Source organism: Berghia stephanieae, chromosome 4, assembly GCF_034508935.2.
Source record: "Berghia stephanieae isolate SIO BIC M18660-M18661 chromosome 4, UCSD_Bste_1.3, whole genome shotgun sequence".
NCBI lineage: Eukaryota > Metazoa > Mollusca > Gastropoda > Nudibranchia > Aeolidiidae > Berghia > Berghia stephanieae.
Genome location: NC_088363.1, coordinates 55047344 through 55065259, shown reverse-complemented (window position 1 = coordinate 55065259; position 17916 = coordinate 55047344). Strand labels below are relative to the sequence as shown.

The following is a 17916-nucleotide window of genomic DNA, read 5'->3' as shown; positions in this document are numbered from 1 at the left end:
TGGTATCTTTCTATTACGAATTGTTTATGTTTATATATATTTGATATATGTAATGTTTGTTTGTTTGTTGTTTTATTTGTTGATTTGTTTGTTTTGTTTTGTTGTTTTGTTTTGTTTTGGGTTTGTTTGGGGGGGGGGGTTGGGAGGGGCGGTTGGGAGCGGGTTGTTTGTTTTGTTTTGTTTATTTGTTTTTCACTTGGGGACAATGTCACACAGAGATGCAATCTCTATCAGTATGGATCTCTTCGAGCCGAGCTCGAATTCCGGTCGCGCTGTAAAATCTGGGTTATTCCATATTCAAGTCTTCGCTTGAACTAGACCCGGGATTTTTAAAAATACCTTTGAGGATAAATAAAAGAGAATTTTATTTTTTAATCTTATATAAATATGATTTTTTATCACAACGAATCATTCATTATAACCGCTATAATGTATTTACTTCCCAACACTATGCCGAGAAGGAGACCGCTCCTAGATAACGAGAGACTATCAGCATTTTCTGGTATAACTTCAAAGGTGATCTGAATTCTAGTTTAAAGCTGGAAGTCATATCGGCTTCTTTTGAGACCTTGAACTACAGACAGAGGGTCCCGATAGCTCAGTTGGTAGAGCACTCGTTTTACACGCAAAGGGATCTCATATGAAGGCGATTTAATTCTGAAACCCGTCCATCCAGTGAATGGGTAGCTGGGTCTAGCAGAAAGTACTTTAGCGATAGCCTAGCGTCCTCTCCAAAGGGTACAAGCAATTGTTATTGTTCGTTTCGCTCTATAGAGTCTGGGATAAACTCCGGCGTTATGAGGTTAATTGCTCTGAAGGACTACTACCTCTTTACTGTACGAACTTACTGATTAATCAGTCTGAACAAGAACGGGATCAGATGTAACTGACCTAGCTATCTGATCAGTACACTTCTATAAGTCAGGGATCTAAATTTTAGAAAGTTTAGGGTTATTCTTACTTATTGCTCCACCGTAAGTTTTCTTGTGAAACGGAAAAAGTGTAACATCATTTATTGTAAAGCAGCATAGATTGTGACGGGTATCGGAAAAGTGCCAGTACAAAATGGCTGCCAAAAGGGGCGAGTTGTTAATCAATACATTCATTTCCTTCCTCCTCAAGTTGAATAAACAGGGGGAGGATGGAGAGATTCATCGTTGTCGATGTCCACATCTACCTTGCATTAGATGATGCTGATAATGATGATGATGATGTCTTAATAATCTTTATATATTTTTTAAACATTTTTTCTTTAGATCTTTTCCATTGTGCAAATAACATTTTATTAAATAGTCACTTCTCGTATCAACCTTGAGGCAATTAAAATGTAATATCTTTTCTTTATACAATTGCGGCATTCTTATCCTGCCGAAGTAGTGTAGTATGTAATATAATGAGAGCTTGGGGGGGGGGGGGCGCAAACGAACGAACAAACAAAAAATAATCACCATGCGCAATTGCGAGATTTTCAACAAGTTCAGGGTGGTTGGAGAGGATCGGAAATTAAGGACAAACTTAACCAAAACAAGTTGTTTGTTATCGGTGTGAATAAAAAAAAGTTAAAAAGAAAAAAAGTTCTGTGATCCGTTGTCAATAGATGCTTAATTCGTTTCATAATAATGTCATAATAAATGTACTCCAGTCTAATAACCCCATTTGTTATAGTCAAAAACCAGAACAGAAACCACCAATTAAAAATATCTATTGAATAACAAGTTTTCTGACATCGGACTTGTCAAAACGCTGACTTGTTAGATAATGAGGGGATGATTTGTATTTCTGATGCTTCTTTTATTCTTTATTTTCTCCTTATTCACTAAATTCATTAATTTTTTATTTATTTGTTTTTGTTTTGTTTTGTATTTGTTTTCATCCTTTTGTTTGTTTGGTTTTTAGTTTTACGTTTTGTCTGGGTTTTTGGGGGTTTTTTAAAAATTATTTTGTTTTTGATTTTTTTTTTTTTTCTATTGGGCTCTGGTGGGGATGTGTAATGATTTACAAATCTAATATGACCTATTTCGTATAGTCTTATTGTTGCATGATAAAAACGCTGAAACCAGCACAAAACAATCAATTAAATATGCCCATTACATACCTTATCATATTTGTCAATACTTTTCCTTGCTTTGTTTTGTTTTTATTTTATTTTGTTTTATTTTTTGTTTAGTTTTTAAATATCCTTTGTTTTTTCTCTCTTTCTAAAAAAAAAAGCTGTCATATTTTGTATAATTCAATCCAAAGCTTACTCGAGCGTGACATCCGTATCTATTTTGTTCAAAAGGACACATGCCCTTAAATTAAATTTTAATTTGAGCTTTTATATAGCGCAAGACACATTAAACGTGTTCAAAGCACTTTATTTACAAAGGGTCCCTGATCAACAGCAACACGTAACATGTAGAACGACATTGCAAATTTTTTTTGACCGAGACAACACTGTTGACGGCCAGGTACTCATTTTACATGAGTACGGTGAGAGAATGTGAGTAAAGAGCCTTTTCCAAGGACTCAACTAAGCGCCGAGCGAGGCTCGAACCCAGGACTTTCTGAAAGCGAGTGTCATATCACAAGGCCACATAGCCGCCCTTACAGAGAGAACGCCAACAAGCATTGCGCATGCGTCTCTCTTATCAACTGAGGAAATCTGAGGAACTGAGGTTAATGAGATATCACTTTTAAAATGTTATTATATACTTACTTTTATAAGATAATAATATAACCAATAAACTTATTTTGATGAAAGGTTCACAGTGATGCACCAAATCGTTTCTCTTTTAGTCTGAGTTACCGAACCGTGAAGTCAGTGATTTCACGGCGGATAACCTTAATCTGGGGTGCATTCCTTATTATTTTATATTCTTTGCAACACATCACTATGAACTTTTCATCAAAATAAGTTTGTTTATATTTTTATTTTATAATAAAAGTATGAATATAATAAAATTTTGAAAAGTGATTTCTCAAATATAATTCGTAGTAGTATCGAATGGCTACACCTCTTTTAATCCATTCTTCAAATTCTTTTCCTGCCTTATAGGCTGTCTCGTAGCCTCCTGATAGGCTTGTCACTGGGCAATGGATGACGATGTGGTCCATTGTCTCAGGGCCTCATTGGCAATGACGGCATGCATCTGATTCTCTCAGATGCCATCTATGCATGTTATCTGCGGTTCTGCCATGTCCTGTCAAAATGCGGTTGGAGGTGACCCAGCATTTTCGGCTATTGCAGAGAAAGCCAGGTGTTCTTTCTGTTGGGTCGGGTATGATGTCGCCTCCCCAGGGGCTGTCTTGGTTCCACATCGACATCCATTCCTCGTTCACGTTGAAATGTTGTCTTGATGTTTTAAAAGGTTTCCTTGATTTCAGTGATATCTCATTAAACAAACGATAGATTTCTTCAGTTGATAAGAGAGACGCATTCGCAATGCTATGTTGACGTTCTCTCTGTCAGTGCATGCCAAAGGATTCACACCAGTGCACTCGTCCTTTACATAGATAAATAATAATTATGTGGAAATCTCTTTGGCTTAATGTCAGTTTAATCGTTGTAATGTACGTCTTGTGTGAAGCGTTTTTGACAATATTATGATAGGCAACGCACATACAAGCGCAGGCCACGGATAAGTATGTTATGGGGAGTAGTACCCATGACCCGGTTCCGTAACTTTTGGATTGTGGGTTCGACTACCCATCGTCACATAAGGTTACAATATTCTCTATTGTCCTCTGGCGCTTCCCTATTCAGATAGAGACATGCCGACTGTTATTTCTTTCCGACATGGACAACGTTGTCACCGACCTCTTACTCACATGCGTGTCGTAAGAAATGTGGGTAAAGAATCTTTTCCAAATTAAATATATACTCAATTTTGCGCTGCACATGTCGGGATTAGAACTTTTAACCTACAAGTCACAAGCCGTGCCATACAACTATATAGACGACAAATTTGCAAAGATGAAAACGTGTCTGCTTTTTGACAGGGCGTGAAATGAGAACACGTCTAGACAAGTGTGACCGATCGGCATTTACAAGTAAATTTGTTTTTAAAATCGCGTCACTCATTCGAGGAGGGGCGTGATTATAATCATCCTCAACCACTGGAAGGGGTGGAATAATGATCTCCGGTGTACGCTTGAATGACTGAATAAAATGTTTTGCTTTTTTATTTGTTTGCTTTTTTTTTCCCTAATTTATTTTTCATAGATTTTAAAACGTTTGAATGAAGGTATCAAATTGTTTTCCGCTTTGACGTAACTCCAGACCTCGACAGATGAAAATTGATGACTAGGAAATTACCTTTGGTGTAGATAAATAAATGTTGAAAAAAACAAAACTCGTAATAACTCAAAGGGCAATGCTATTTATATTTATTACTTTTATGGATTGGAGAAACCATGGCGTATTGATCAATCGTTAATCCTTCGATTGACACGTAGACGTCTATTGCTGTCAAATTATTTTGCAGCATTTTAAAACTTTATTTTAAAAACTGGTGTCAGGAATTGCAGGTTCGGTTTAATATGTCAGCTTTTCATGATTGGTATACTTGCCATTAGCCAGTTAATTGCCGTATTCTGGGAAGAGATGCATTAAAAACTTGGCCTGAAAATTTGTCCAGATATCGATCGATTTAAATGGGTCTTATCTTGGCAAAAAATCTCAAACCTGGGACTTCGCGAAAGTAATACAGTCATGAAAACAGAACAGTTCGTCGGGATATTAGTATCACTAATTCACACACGTATCTACATTCTAGGCCGACCTACATTTCTTTGCAAATATGTACACGCAGCTTTAACCCAGAGGACATACATGTAATAGTATGCGCGGCCTCTACTTAATTCCATAAAGATTTTGCTACTTATTTAATTTTATTTTTAAGGCGCCAGCTAGCCAATCTGACGACTTTACCTCAGCCCAAAAGAAAAATAAAGCGACTGTTGTGTACAAGTCTTATTGCAAAATATAGATTTATTCTAAACATTCTTAATAATACATCGTAAGCAAAAGAGCATATTATAGGATGCAAGTCTTCTGTTTAAAGAAAAGTATCCTAATTCAAAGAACGGTGGCAATTTGGAATAATCTAAGGACAAAACATCTAATTCAATTAATATTTTAAAGAATGACGTTGATAAAGAACTTATCACTAGTCTATTCAGCGTGCACGCAAAAAGACGTTAATTAAAAATGTCCTCTTCCGTTAATGGGCTGTTCTCTGCCATTCGTGGCCTCGGGCTTTGGACAATATAATTAGTCACCAGGGACAGATGACAGCTGAGTAATTAATTACCAATGGGCAATGTTGACGTAAACGTTAACACACACACAACAAAATGTCTCAAAATGGATTGTATGGAAGTAAACCGATGTGAACATAATATTATGTGCAGGTCTGATAACCGGACGCAATTGGATTCAGTAGTCTGATGTCACGCGCCCGGCAACGGCGGCCATCTTGGTTCTAAACAAAGAAAATCTTTACTTTTTATTCTTCATGCTGGCGAGAACTTTTCATTCCCTTTTCATATGCCTTGTGATCAGAATGTGTAAAAGTCAAAACATGATCAAATTGATGGGGTTTTTTTCCTCTGGGTACGCTTTTAAGCTCGCCGGAGAAATATTTCATACGGCGTCAGCCATTGTTCCGATAGTTTAGAGCCAGTGTTACTAAGTTACCATACGTCATTAGGAAGGAAGTGACTGTACGACTATTGAATCCTATTATGGGCTTTTTACTCATTAGAGAGTAATGGAGAGTATTTTGCGTGGGTTTGAGAGTATTTTATAGACCCAATGAATATTCATATGGCCTTGCCCGAGAGAAACAGGGTTGCCAGTTTGGCATTTTAAATGCCAGATTCCAAAAATCTGGCATTTTTGAAAACCGTTTGGCATTAGAAAAATCATTTGGCATTTGGCATTTTCATTTGGCATTTTCTTTTCTTGTATATTATTATACTTCAAATGACACCTTTTCTTATTATTTCTAAACGCGTAAACAAACATCTTACATTTCTTTTCATTCTTAAAATCCACCGTGGTGTAGTGGTTTAGCACTCCACTTAGTAGTCATTAGGTAAAAAATTACCCCAACAGGAAATTTAGTATAATCAAAAAATATTAAAAAAATAAATAAAAAAGAAAAGAAAAAACACGCAAGCCACCAGGATATGATAGTAAATTGTCTATCAAAAGTGCGTAGTTTTCTTAGTGGGGGTGGGAGTCAACAGACTTTGGCATCTTTTTGAGTGTTTTGGCATTTTTTGAGTCTTCCCCTGGCATTTTGTTGAAAAATAATCTGGCAACCCTGGAGAGAAAGCGTCCCTGCACATGCGCAATCACTTTAAAAGTGAACCTTGCAAAGCAATCATCGTGTTTTTAATTCTCTTGGATTTAAAATTAATTACCTACTTATATTGATGCAATAGTTATTGAAAATATATTATTTTGTGCTTAAATTATCATGTGATGATTCGTGGATCATGATTTTGTTCTTCAATTATTAAGATATTAAGTGGATTGTTATCGATTTCATTTTATCGTGCGTGATTTCGCGCTTGCACTTATTAATTAAGACAATGGCGTCGGACGCCCCACTGACCCAATTCCTTAACAGGACGGCGTGTAACAATAACAATGAAACCAAAAATAACAGTGATGACGGTGAAAATAGGAGTGATGTGTCGAGTAAGACTGAAGGTAGGAAGAAGGGCGAGCCTTCCAAAGTAAAGAGAAGTAAAAAATCAGATAATGGTGGCGACGGCGAACTTTCAGAAATTAAACAACAACTGAATAAACTCATGGCGATCATTCCGGTCGTCACGGAGTTAAAAAATGCATACGATAAGGAGATGACAGAATGTGACACGCTGAATGACTACGAAACAATTAACAATGTTAATGATGGACAAGAAGACGAAGTGTCAGAAGCACAAACGTCTTCATCGATCTCCTATTTTAAAGACGTTTCAGGTTACAAAGGAAATTGAAGGGCCTCTAATTAACGAGGACCTAGCAAAGGGAATTAATAATATCCTGTGCAACGGAATGCAAATATCGGATAGGGACCAACTATTTCAAAAATATATAAAACCGACAAATTGTGGCAGAATGGAGACTCTTACTTGTAATCCAGAAATTTTTAAGATGGTTCAAAAAGAGACAAGACAAACTGACTCGAGTATTCAAAAAATACAAACAACACTCATGAAAAGCTTATGCGCCATGACGATGTGTTTCGAAAAACTGACCAAAATAAATATAGAGTCAGTTTGTCAACAGGATATAGACTCCATCACTAATTCCTGTGCAGATTCCGTGGCGTTGTTAGCAGACGGGTCACACAGCCTGGATTTACATAGACGACAGAATTTTAAATCTGAAGTAAAATTCTCGTCATTGTGTTCTGAGCAGTATCCGTGCGAGGACTCTCTTTTTGGTAAACAATTGACAGAAAAAGTCAAAGATGTCTCGGAAACCCTGAAGGTTTCTCAAAGAGTCAATCGTGTCAAACCATACCAAAGACATCAAAACAAGCCGTTCTTTTTAAAGAAAAGGTTATCTTTTTTAGACGGGAAAAACCCTGTGTACAACAACAGGGGAAAACATTACAAAAACAACAACAACAACAACAACAAATACCAGAACTTCAGCAACAAAACTCGACAACAGGGTCGTCGCAACAAACCATATTAAATGTAAGTGAAGGAAACGATTTAGCTTTAGGTGGTCGAACAAGGCATTTTATTCATAATTGGGAAAAAATCACAGAAGACAAAATAATTTTACAATGTGTCAAAGGCTGTAAAATCCAATTCATTTCTCCACCAATTCAAAATAAAATTCCCCATCAATTGAAATTTAATGCACAGGAAACCATAGCATTAAGGGCTATAATTGGAGAATTATTGAAACAAGAAGTAATTGAGGAAAGCACTGTTGAAGAGGGAGATTACATGAATAATATTTTCTTAAGAGAGAAAAGATCGAATAACATCTTGGGTCTATAAAATCCCAATCAAACTTCAACTTACAGGTAAGTCTCGTTTAATTTTCTAATTTCCATTACAACAATGAGACCATAATAATTTGGGTTATCAGACCTGCAGCGTCGGTGTAGACCAAATGCCAAAAAGGGGGTAATTGAAGGTTAAAATGGTCAGTAAATTTGAAATTATTGTTTTCGTCAGTTTAATAAACAGTGATCTACTCAATAAAACATAAGAACTTAGACCAAGTCACATATTTATGACAATAAATCCAACTTTTTATCATTTAAACCAACCCGACACAATACCGTTTTGAGGCACTCTTTCACATATCGAATTCCCGTGCGAACATCAGTATGGCGGATGTGCTTGTTTATCTAAGCGTAATGTTAGTGATTCAATGTTTGTTTGTTTTTATATTTATACAATACATACTTTTTAAAGCGTATTTAGTATCAACAATTATATACCAACCCCTTGGTATTACATAATGCTGTCATTTGTCATTTCATCTTCATCATCACCGCCCCTGCCATCATCACCATCGTCAAAAAGAAATAAACATTGAATCACTAACACTATAAAATGTGGTTGTAAAAAGATAACTTAACAAATGCTTAGATAAATAAGCACATCCACCATCACTACCATCACCATCATTATCATCACCGCGCCTTTTTTTAATTGAGTTAAAATAAGTGCCTCCATTAGAAGAGTTAGTTTATTTTATTCCTGATACAGGTCACTTCGGCTTGGAACTCTGTTGTTTTTTTTTTTTGTTGTTTTTTTTTGGATCGAGTTCATTCCGACAATATCAGACTGACCTTGTGGGTCACTTATAAAATTCATTCCAGGAAGAAGAGCCCAACATCACCGGCTTCTTTGAGAGAGATGGAAAGACGGAGAGAGAGAGTTTTGCTTATGGTATCTGTATGGTTGGCGCTGAAGAAACCAATGGTCTGGTTGTATTTCAGCGGCGTCCTCATTGGGCGCGGGCCCATGTCAGTCGGGCCTTGAAATCGTTTAGGTGTGGTGCCATGATGACCAGTTCATCCAGCCCATTCCACTCCGAGATAGTTCTAATGAAGAAAGAATCTCTGTAGTTTTGTGTTCTTGTCTGTGGGATTTTGAAGCAGTTCGAATTGTTTGTGGCGTATCTCTCAATGGGGTTTTCGGTTATGTGGTTGGCAAAAGTGAGTGCTCGGATTTTTCTTTTGTTTGGTCGTGGCGTGAAAAAGGAGTCTGCCTTTATTGATGGTATTTGATATGTTATAATCTTGATCATGAATGACAGACGGGTTTCTTTTCTTCTTTGTTGGAGACTGATGAGGTTTCTTTCTTCTAACATTTTTGTCATGCGTCTTGGGGTTCTGCTCTTATAGTTCCCAGTTATGAACAGGGTGCCATGTCTCTGGACTCTCAAGTTTTTGAATATCCTCTTTCAGGTAGGGGTCCCAAGCAACTGCTCCGTATTCCAATTGTGATCTCAATAATATCTCTTAATAATAATAATAATAATAATGATAATAATGATAATAATATCATACTATTTTTATCTCTTATGTCATTTTTATCTTCAGGTCTGGGTTGATGCAGGCACTCAAATCTTCTTCTCCTATTCAATCTCACTCGGCACCTTGACGGCTCTTGGGAGCTACAGCAAATATGACCACAACTGTTTCAGGTAGGTTGGGCACTGAATGGGTTAACCTCGACGTGCGCTTATTTGCATATCTGTACACGTCGGGTTAACTACTTACTCCTAGGTGTACGGCTACTATCAACCATCATCAAAACGGTATCCATATTCATCTTCATTATCAAAGACTTCTCCCCACATTTTGCTTCTGCTCCTGCTCTGCTCTTATTCCATGGTCTCTTTCATTTTTAGTTTTCACAATCTTAAAATATTATGATTATCCAAATCATCATCATCCACATCACCATCATTATCACTATCTCAACTACCTAAGTGACAACAAAACAAAACAACGACAATACCACCTTAATCTAAATAATAATTCTGGGTGTTTTTTTTTGACCTACCATTTGTGGGCAGGGGGTCACTTGCTGTGTCTTCTATCCCCCTTTTTCTGCACTCTGAGTAGATTTCTGTCTTTGTCTTGAAATTGAATTACTTGGTTTTGCCTGGCCCGAGCCCGAGTCCTTGACTGGGATGGAAACAGTCAAAGTTGTAGCTATAGTTTTGGGAAATTATATTTTCTTCTACATCTGATCCCAAGTTGAATAATTTTCCTCTGGCTTATTTTTTCTTGTTTGCTTTCAATTTTGAATCTATAACTTTTTAGACAATTCCGTTTTCTTGCTTTTTCCTGGCGCCGATACGACCTAAACGTGTTGCAAGTGTCGTAAAACCCTTAAAAACAAAACAAAACAAAACAAAAAACATTAGAAATTATAGATGACCTGCTATTATTTTTACACATCCGTAAAGATTTGACAGTATGTAATAACAAATCCCATCCTTACCGTTACCTCCAACAGGGACAGCATTCTGTTTGCCACAGTCAACAGTTTCACCAGTGTTCTAGCAGGCTTGGTCATTTTCTCCATCCTTGGATTCATGGCCCACAGTCAAGGTGTGGATATCAAGGATGTTGCCGAATCAGGTACCTATAATTTATTACCATCACAGTGCTTTGATGTGATGTTTTATTTTTTCATCACCTATATGTGACCTGAGCAAGTAGGGAGAGAGGAGGTGGCGGGTTATAATGAGGATAATAATGACGCTGCTTTGATGTCGAATGATGATAATAATGATGCTGATGATGATCAAATATTCAACATCATCAGCATAAGCATTATTAATAATAATAATAATAACAATGATAATAATAATAATAATAATAATAATAATTAATAATAATAATATGGTGGGGGGGGGCGATAGCTCTGTTGGTAGAGCACTCGTTTCATACGCAATACGTGATCGATCCCGGGTGCAGTCGAGATTTTTCATGTCCACTCAGCAGCAGTGATTAGGTAGCTGGGTCTATTAGATCTGGCGAAAAGTACTTTGTGATAGGCTAGCGTCCTACCCAAAGGATAGCAAGCAATTGCTATTGCCAGTTTCACGCTATAGAAACCCGGATAAACTCCGACTCCATGGGCCTATTGGCCAGAAGGATTAGTTTTTTGTTTGTTATTATAATTATTATTAACAGTAATTGTACTACTACTACTACTACTACTAGTAGTAGTAGTAGTTGTAGTAGTAGTAGTAGTAGTAGTAGTTTGCATATTACACATGCATGCGCAAAGATAGAGAGCGGGGGAGGGGGGGTTGTGTGGAGGGAATGGGATGGAAAGAAAGAAAATAAAGATATATATGATAAATATAAGCGTTTTATTCCATCTAATCTTAATTTTTTAGTTTGTATTTTTTCCCCCGTATGTTTATCTCCAATTTATACGCTCTCTCCATTTTATTCCATCCAGGCCCAGGTCTTGCGTTCATTGCCTATCCAGAGGCTGTTGCCCAGTTGCCCGTCGCACCACTATGGTCAGTCCTGTTCTTCATTATGATCATCCTTCTTGGACTCGACAGTCAGGTAAACCCATCCTGTCTTCTCACTTAATAATCCTCATTCTTCATGCCCATCCTATCACATAAACTAGTTTGAGCACGAGATTTTTTTCCCCACATTTTCTTCTTTTTTTTTTTAGATACATTGATTGGAAGATTTTGTTTGCTTTCTATTTAATTAGAATGATAACATTTTGTACACTCTCAGCTTAAGTATTTGTAATCCATTTATCTCATTTTCTTTTATTCATTATGATTTTTCTTTCTTTTTCAGTTTGTCGGGGTTGAAGGTTTCATCACTGCCTGTGTAGATTTGCATCCAATTTTCCTGAGACGTGGAAGAAGGAAGGAAATTTTCACAGCCATTATCTGCTTCATATGCTTTTTAATTGGGCTTTCAATGGTCACTGAGGTATAGTCTATGTCATGTGTGATGAGGCTGGTGGATGTAAATGAATTTGATCATGGGTGGTGGGGTTGATGGTGATGGTAGTAATAGTGGACACCGTTTATGATGATGATGATGTTGTTGTTGTGCGGCTATGTGGTCTAGTGGTGTGACACTCGCTTTCGAATCGGAAGGTCCTGGGTTCGAGCCTCGCTCGGCGCATAGTTGAGTCCTTGGAAAAGACTCTATACTCCCATTCCCTTACCATACGCAGGTGTAAAATGAGTACTTGGCCGTTAACGACGTTATCTCTGTCGAAAAAAATTGTAATATCGCCTAATAGGCGTCATGTCTCATTCTACATGTTATGTGTTGGTGTTGGTGAGGGACCCTTTGTACAGCGCTTTGAGCAAATTTAGTGGATATTGCGCTATATAAAAGCTCACGTTATTATTATTATTATTATGATGATGATGATGATGATAAAATCCATCTATGGCTTTCAAAGATAAAAATAAAGATATATTGCAATCGCATAATTCAATTTTACATGTCATTAACCAAATGTATTTTACTTTCATCTGAACAGGGAGGAATGTATGTGTTCCAGCTCTTTGACTACTATTCCGCCGGTCGTATTGTGCTTTTGGTTGCCACCATCGAATGTTGTGTAGTGGCTTATGTTTATGGTAATATATTTGTTGCACTATAGACAGGGCTTAACACTTAACACCTACTGAATATCTTGAGCATCAACATTGCCATTTTACTCTTGTTGGTTATTTTTGGTTTGTTTGTTGTTTTTCTTTTTTTGTTTTTTATTGGCTTTTTTAATTTTTATTTTTGGTTGCTTTATTTGTCTTTGTTTTTTTTTTGTTGTTTTTTTTGGGGGGGTTTTGTTGTTTTTTTTTGTGGCGCTTTTTATTTTCCTTTTTTTTAATGGGGGGGGGGGGGGGGCCTTCGGGGTTGGTTTTATTTTTTGTTTTGTTTGATTCTTTTACTACTATATTACTACTACTACTACTACTACTACTACTACTACTACTACTACTACTATACTACTATAATAAATATAATATATATAATATATATTACTATACTACTACTACTACTACTAATACTACTACTACTACTATACTACTACTACTACTACTACTACTACTACTACTACTATACTACTACTACTACTACTACTACTACTACTACTACTACTACTACTACTACTACTACTACTACTACTACTACTACTACTACTACTACTACTACTACTACTACTACTACTACTACTACTACTACTACTACTACTACTACTACCACTACTACTACTACTACTACCACTACTACTACTACTACTATTACTACCACTACTACTACGCCTACCACTAGCATATTCACCACAATAACAATTACAACATCAACAACAACAGCAACCACAAAACAGCAGCTATACCTTCAACGTTGTGGATTACAAAGTATGTAAATATGAACAATTACCCATCTTTGATAACTTGCACCAAATGGAGTGGTTAAAATTACACAAAATTCACTGAAATCGTTTGTTTTTTCTTTAACCTAGGCATTGATAGATTTTTGGATAACCTGGTGATGATGTTTGGGTTCCAGCCATTTACTACGTTTACCAAGTGGTTCAGAATTATTGCTAAAGCCTTCTGGATGTTTCTCACACCAACATTTACCTTGGTATGTTAAATTGTACTTCATTTTTATGTGTTTGCTCAGGTTAAATAGGAAGGAATCACGTGGCGTTTCTTTCATCTCTTGTTTTCATTTGTTTGTTTTTTATTGGGTTTTTTTATCTAGAATTTATTCATAATAACGTTTACGTAGTATTTTGTTTGTTTTCTGATTGTCTTTGTCTTTTTCATAAAGATATGTTTTTCTACAGTAAAGAAAGAATGAATAGTATGCAGGTGGTGAATAAAGATAAGATGTTTTTTCTTAGGATATTTGCAACAGAACATTTTATTGTTTTCTTCTTATTATTATTATTATTATTATTATTATTATTATTATTATTATTATTATTATTATTGTAGAAATTCTAATTATTACAATGGCAGTTAGGGCCTGAACTTATGATTATATTTTTTTCGTTTTGTTGAGGGTTTTTTTTGTGGGTCTTTTTTTGTTTTTTGTTTTGTTTTATGATTATTTGAATTGTATTTTTTTTGGTGGGGGAGGGGGGTTGTTTTGTTTTGTTCCTCTTTGTTGTTGTTTTTTTTTTTCTTGGGCTTGTCCTTATCCTTTCTTACTCCTCTTCCTGAAATCAACAAACTATCTATAAGATATTGTCGCAGATAAGGAATTTCGAAGATTAATTGTGCTTAAACTGCTATTGACATCAACTACATTCTCTGATAAGCTTTTCCACAGGAGAATAGACGATGGGGGAAATGACAGCTGGTGGAGTTTCAATCTTGTCTGGGGTTTTTGGTATCTATTTTGTTTTTATCTATTCAATATTATTTATACATAATTGTATTCACACTGAATTCCTCCCCTTTATCATTGATATCAATGCAGACGGTATTTGTCCTCGGGTGCATCAGTTATTCGGAATTGGACTACGACAGGAAGTTCTTGACCTATGTATATCCCAGCTGGGCAATCGGTGTTGGATGGTGTCTGGCTTGCATCAGTGTCATTTTGATACCAATCACAATGATCCAAAGAATTCTTACCACCGAAGGTTCTTTCTATGAGGTAAGGAAAGTAGAATGTTTCAATTTTGCTGATTAAAACTTTTATTGTGAATGACAGAGAGGGATGGTGAGTTGAACTGCTTTCCAAGTTGGACCTTTTTTTAAAAAAAGAAATACATGTAAAGATCATGATTTGTAAAAGGGAGTTTTAAAAGTGACTTAAACACCATGTTAGACATTGGTAAACGTATCTTTAGAAATTGACAATCTCAGTTCATTATGCACGGGTGCACAATCACTCATCAGTCAGTTTATTGCAAACGAAGGAGAAAAGAAGGAAGAGATACACGCACAGGGGTTCATATTTATTACCCCTGACATCTACATACAGATACAGTCTTTTATTTACAAGGGCATATCTCTCTCACTCTCTCTCTCTCTCTCTCTCTCTCTCTCTCTCTCTCTCTCTCTCTCTCTCTCTCTCTCTCTCTCTCTCTCTCTCTCTCTCTCTCTTTCTCTCTCTGTGCCTCCACCTCTTTGGCATTAATTTTATTCCATATAGTATTAAGATTTATCTTTCATCCACAGCGCCTGGTCCATCTGACTATGCCAAGACTGAAACGCCATCAACTCCGGCCCAATGAAGACATGACAAGAGTTGTCTTGGTGGAAGATGACCCATTCACCATTGACAATACCGACGACCTTGAGGGCAAATGCATGATTGGAGAAATGGTGGATGTGACGAAAAATTCCTTTATGACTGGGAGTGACCCATATGACGTGTCAAATACCAACGAAAAACAGTCTGAAAAATTGATGGCAGAAACCAAGCCAGAGTAAGATCAGTTAGACTGTCAAAATTAAAAATAATTGTTATCTGTTTCGTTGAACCTGCCAACAGTCCTTACATTTCTGACGTCACCTTAACAAAATACTTAGAAGGGGAATTAGTCACATTTTGCTCTCATTATGCCAAATAATAAAAAAGAATAAAAGAGTGGGCAAATAAGCATATTTTAAATTTAACTTAAAAGCCGTTAGTATAATTGATAAAGCGCTTGCAAGGTTGCCAATTTTCCGTATATTATTTATGGAATTCAGTATGTTATAAACCCTCAGTATATTTTCCAATCACCTGCTAAATGGAAAAAAGTCAGTAGTGGCTTTTTACTGAAGTTTGCGTAAAAGTTCCGTAAAATTTTTCCTTCTTGAATTGGCAACCCTGCGTTTGCATTTTTAAGCAGGATATGCCACGTTTTTTTAGTGTTTTGTCATCAATCGGAAAACGTAAGAGCTAGATAACATCTTTATTATTCACTTGTAATTTGAAAGATATGTCTTCATTCTGGAGCCATGCTTTTCTGAAATTGATATAGATAATCTGTTCTGCTTAACACGACCACTCACTCACTTTAAATCCTCTGTGGATATCATTGAACATTATCAAATTCATGATAAATATATATCTTTTCAAACTGGCACAATTAAGACTATTCATATCTAAGACATCCCCTCTAGCCTTTCTGAAGGGACTGAGGCGTTACAAAAGAAAATGACTCTTTGTGACACACAACGAAAACCCTAGGACTGAAGAGAACAAAGCTTGTCCTCAGGAATTGAGCTCTATGATCTAAAGAATATTTTTATTTTTTGCTGTTCCAAAGTTTGCTCTTTTCGGGGTTTTTTTTTCTTTTCTTTTCTTTTTTTCTTTTTTTTTTTTTTTTGTTGTTGTTTTTTGGGGGTTTTTTGGGTTGTTTTTTTTTGTAAAGTGTCAAAGATATTTCATGTCTAAACTTTTAATGATAAACCTCAAATCTAAATAATTTACTTTTTCCTCACATTGTTCATCTTTTGCCATTTGTCAATTTTTCATTCATTCATAAATTTCAATGTGATAGATTAAATAATATCCCCCATTCCAAAATGTATCACAAATATTAATACATACACTTGGTAGTTGAAAATTATAAGACAAAAAATGAACTCACTGACGAAGGCATCGCAGCTCATATGTACATTCTTGCTTTATTGATACGAGTGTTAGTTCACCTTTGCACCAACATTGAAGCATATGCTAAACATGCTCACTTTAAATTCTCAACAACTAGTAGCAAACATTTAGTTAGATTCGCTTGTTTTTCACATTTTCTGAGTTTATTTTCCCCACGGATGTCACAAATTGTAGTTGACTCAAGGATTTTATGTAAATGTATTTGTTTTATGATCAATTTTTACAGTGTTCATATTTCTCAAAATCTTGTTTGTTAAACTTGTTGTCTTTTTTCTAATCAATTGTAATGTTTGTTTAATTATAAATCGTTTAAATGAAAGCTAGTCAGAAATTGACTTGTATATTTATCATATATCCTATATCAAACTTCAGTTGGGATAGTTTGGTTTATATATTTTTCTTTTATGTTGGCCATGAATTGTGCTCTTGGGTAAGGCAATTTACACACACACACACAAAGACACACACACACACACACTTGACTCAGATGTGAATGAGTAGCTGTAAGCACTTATGTACTGTTATCCCCCCAAAAAATGCAAATGAAATGTTCATTTTGTAAAAAGGGAAATTTGATTTAACATTGCCAACTGGGAGAAATGAGTAAAAGTTTTATGAACTTGTGTAAGATCCATCGAGATTGTATGAATATTATTAAACACAATTTAATGTAAATATATACACGTTAATAGATATTGATTGTTTTTGTCACGATAATGCAAATACCCAGCAAATATCGGGGCTAGTAGTGTGTGGAATGCTTTTGGAGAGAAAAATAAAACTAAAACAAAAAATAAAAATAATATTAATTAAATGAGATAGGAGGGAAGTCGGATGGGGTATGGAGAAAAATAATGGTCACACTTTCTTTTTAGGCAGTTTTTGATTATAATTTCTTTTTGTTTTCTTCTTTCCTCTCTTCTCTTCAAAACAAATAGATAGTGTTTTAAGATATTTTTCAAAATTAATACAAGTGACATATTTGCGATTTAGCAAAAAGGGCTGGGCCAGTTCTCTTCCAACAATGTCCTGTCATTTCATCCGTTTATATATTTTTAAGATGGATCTCTTAAACAGTTTACCTGAATGTCAAGTTCACCATATTGTTAAATCACCTTGATGAAAATTGCCATTTGTAATATATTCGAATTTGTTAGAACATCAATTAATCACATCGCACACCACTGAATTATGACGAGGTTTTTCTACAACAAAATAGTATTGTTTAAAAATGAAATGTTAGATTGTATAAAAATATATCACGACTAAAGAAATCATTTGTTGTTGTTTTTCTTTGTTTTGTTTTGTT

The 17916-nt window shown here is 35.7% G+C and overlaps 1 protein-coding gene and 1 long non-coding RNA gene across 3 annotated transcripts in view; one reads left to right on the top strand and one right to left on the bottom strand.

Annotated features, from left to right (window-relative positions):
- Window positions 1-17881, top strand: part of LOC144970853 (sodium- and chloride-dependent taurine transporter-like) — an 82952-nt gene extending 65071 nt beyond the window's left edge. Inside the window, exons 7-14 of one of the 2 annotated variants that reach the window (XM_078910950.1) lie at window positions 9573-9676; window positions 10498-10622; window positions 11455-11567; window positions 11817-11954; window positions 12520-12619; window positions 13507-13631; window positions 14475-14654; window positions 15182-17881. In XM_078910950.1, coding sequence (XP_078767076.1) covers window positions 9573-9676; window positions 10498-10622; window positions 11455-11567; window positions 11817-11954; window positions 12520-12619; window positions 13507-13631; window positions 14475-14654; window positions 15182-15436 — 1140 coding nt within the window. In that variant the 3' untranslated portion in view covers window positions 15437-17881. The remainder of the gene's footprint in view (window positions 1-9572; window positions 9677-10497; window positions 10623-11454; window positions 11568-11816; window positions 11955-12519; window positions 12620-13506; window positions 13632-14474; window positions 14655-15181) is intronic. The other variant, XM_078910948.1, reaches the window with a different exon arrangement.
- LOC144972041 (uncharacterized) overlaps window positions 1-17916 on the bottom strand; it is a 509884-nt gene that overhangs the window by 254487 nt on the left and 237481 nt on the right. The window lies entirely within an intron of this gene.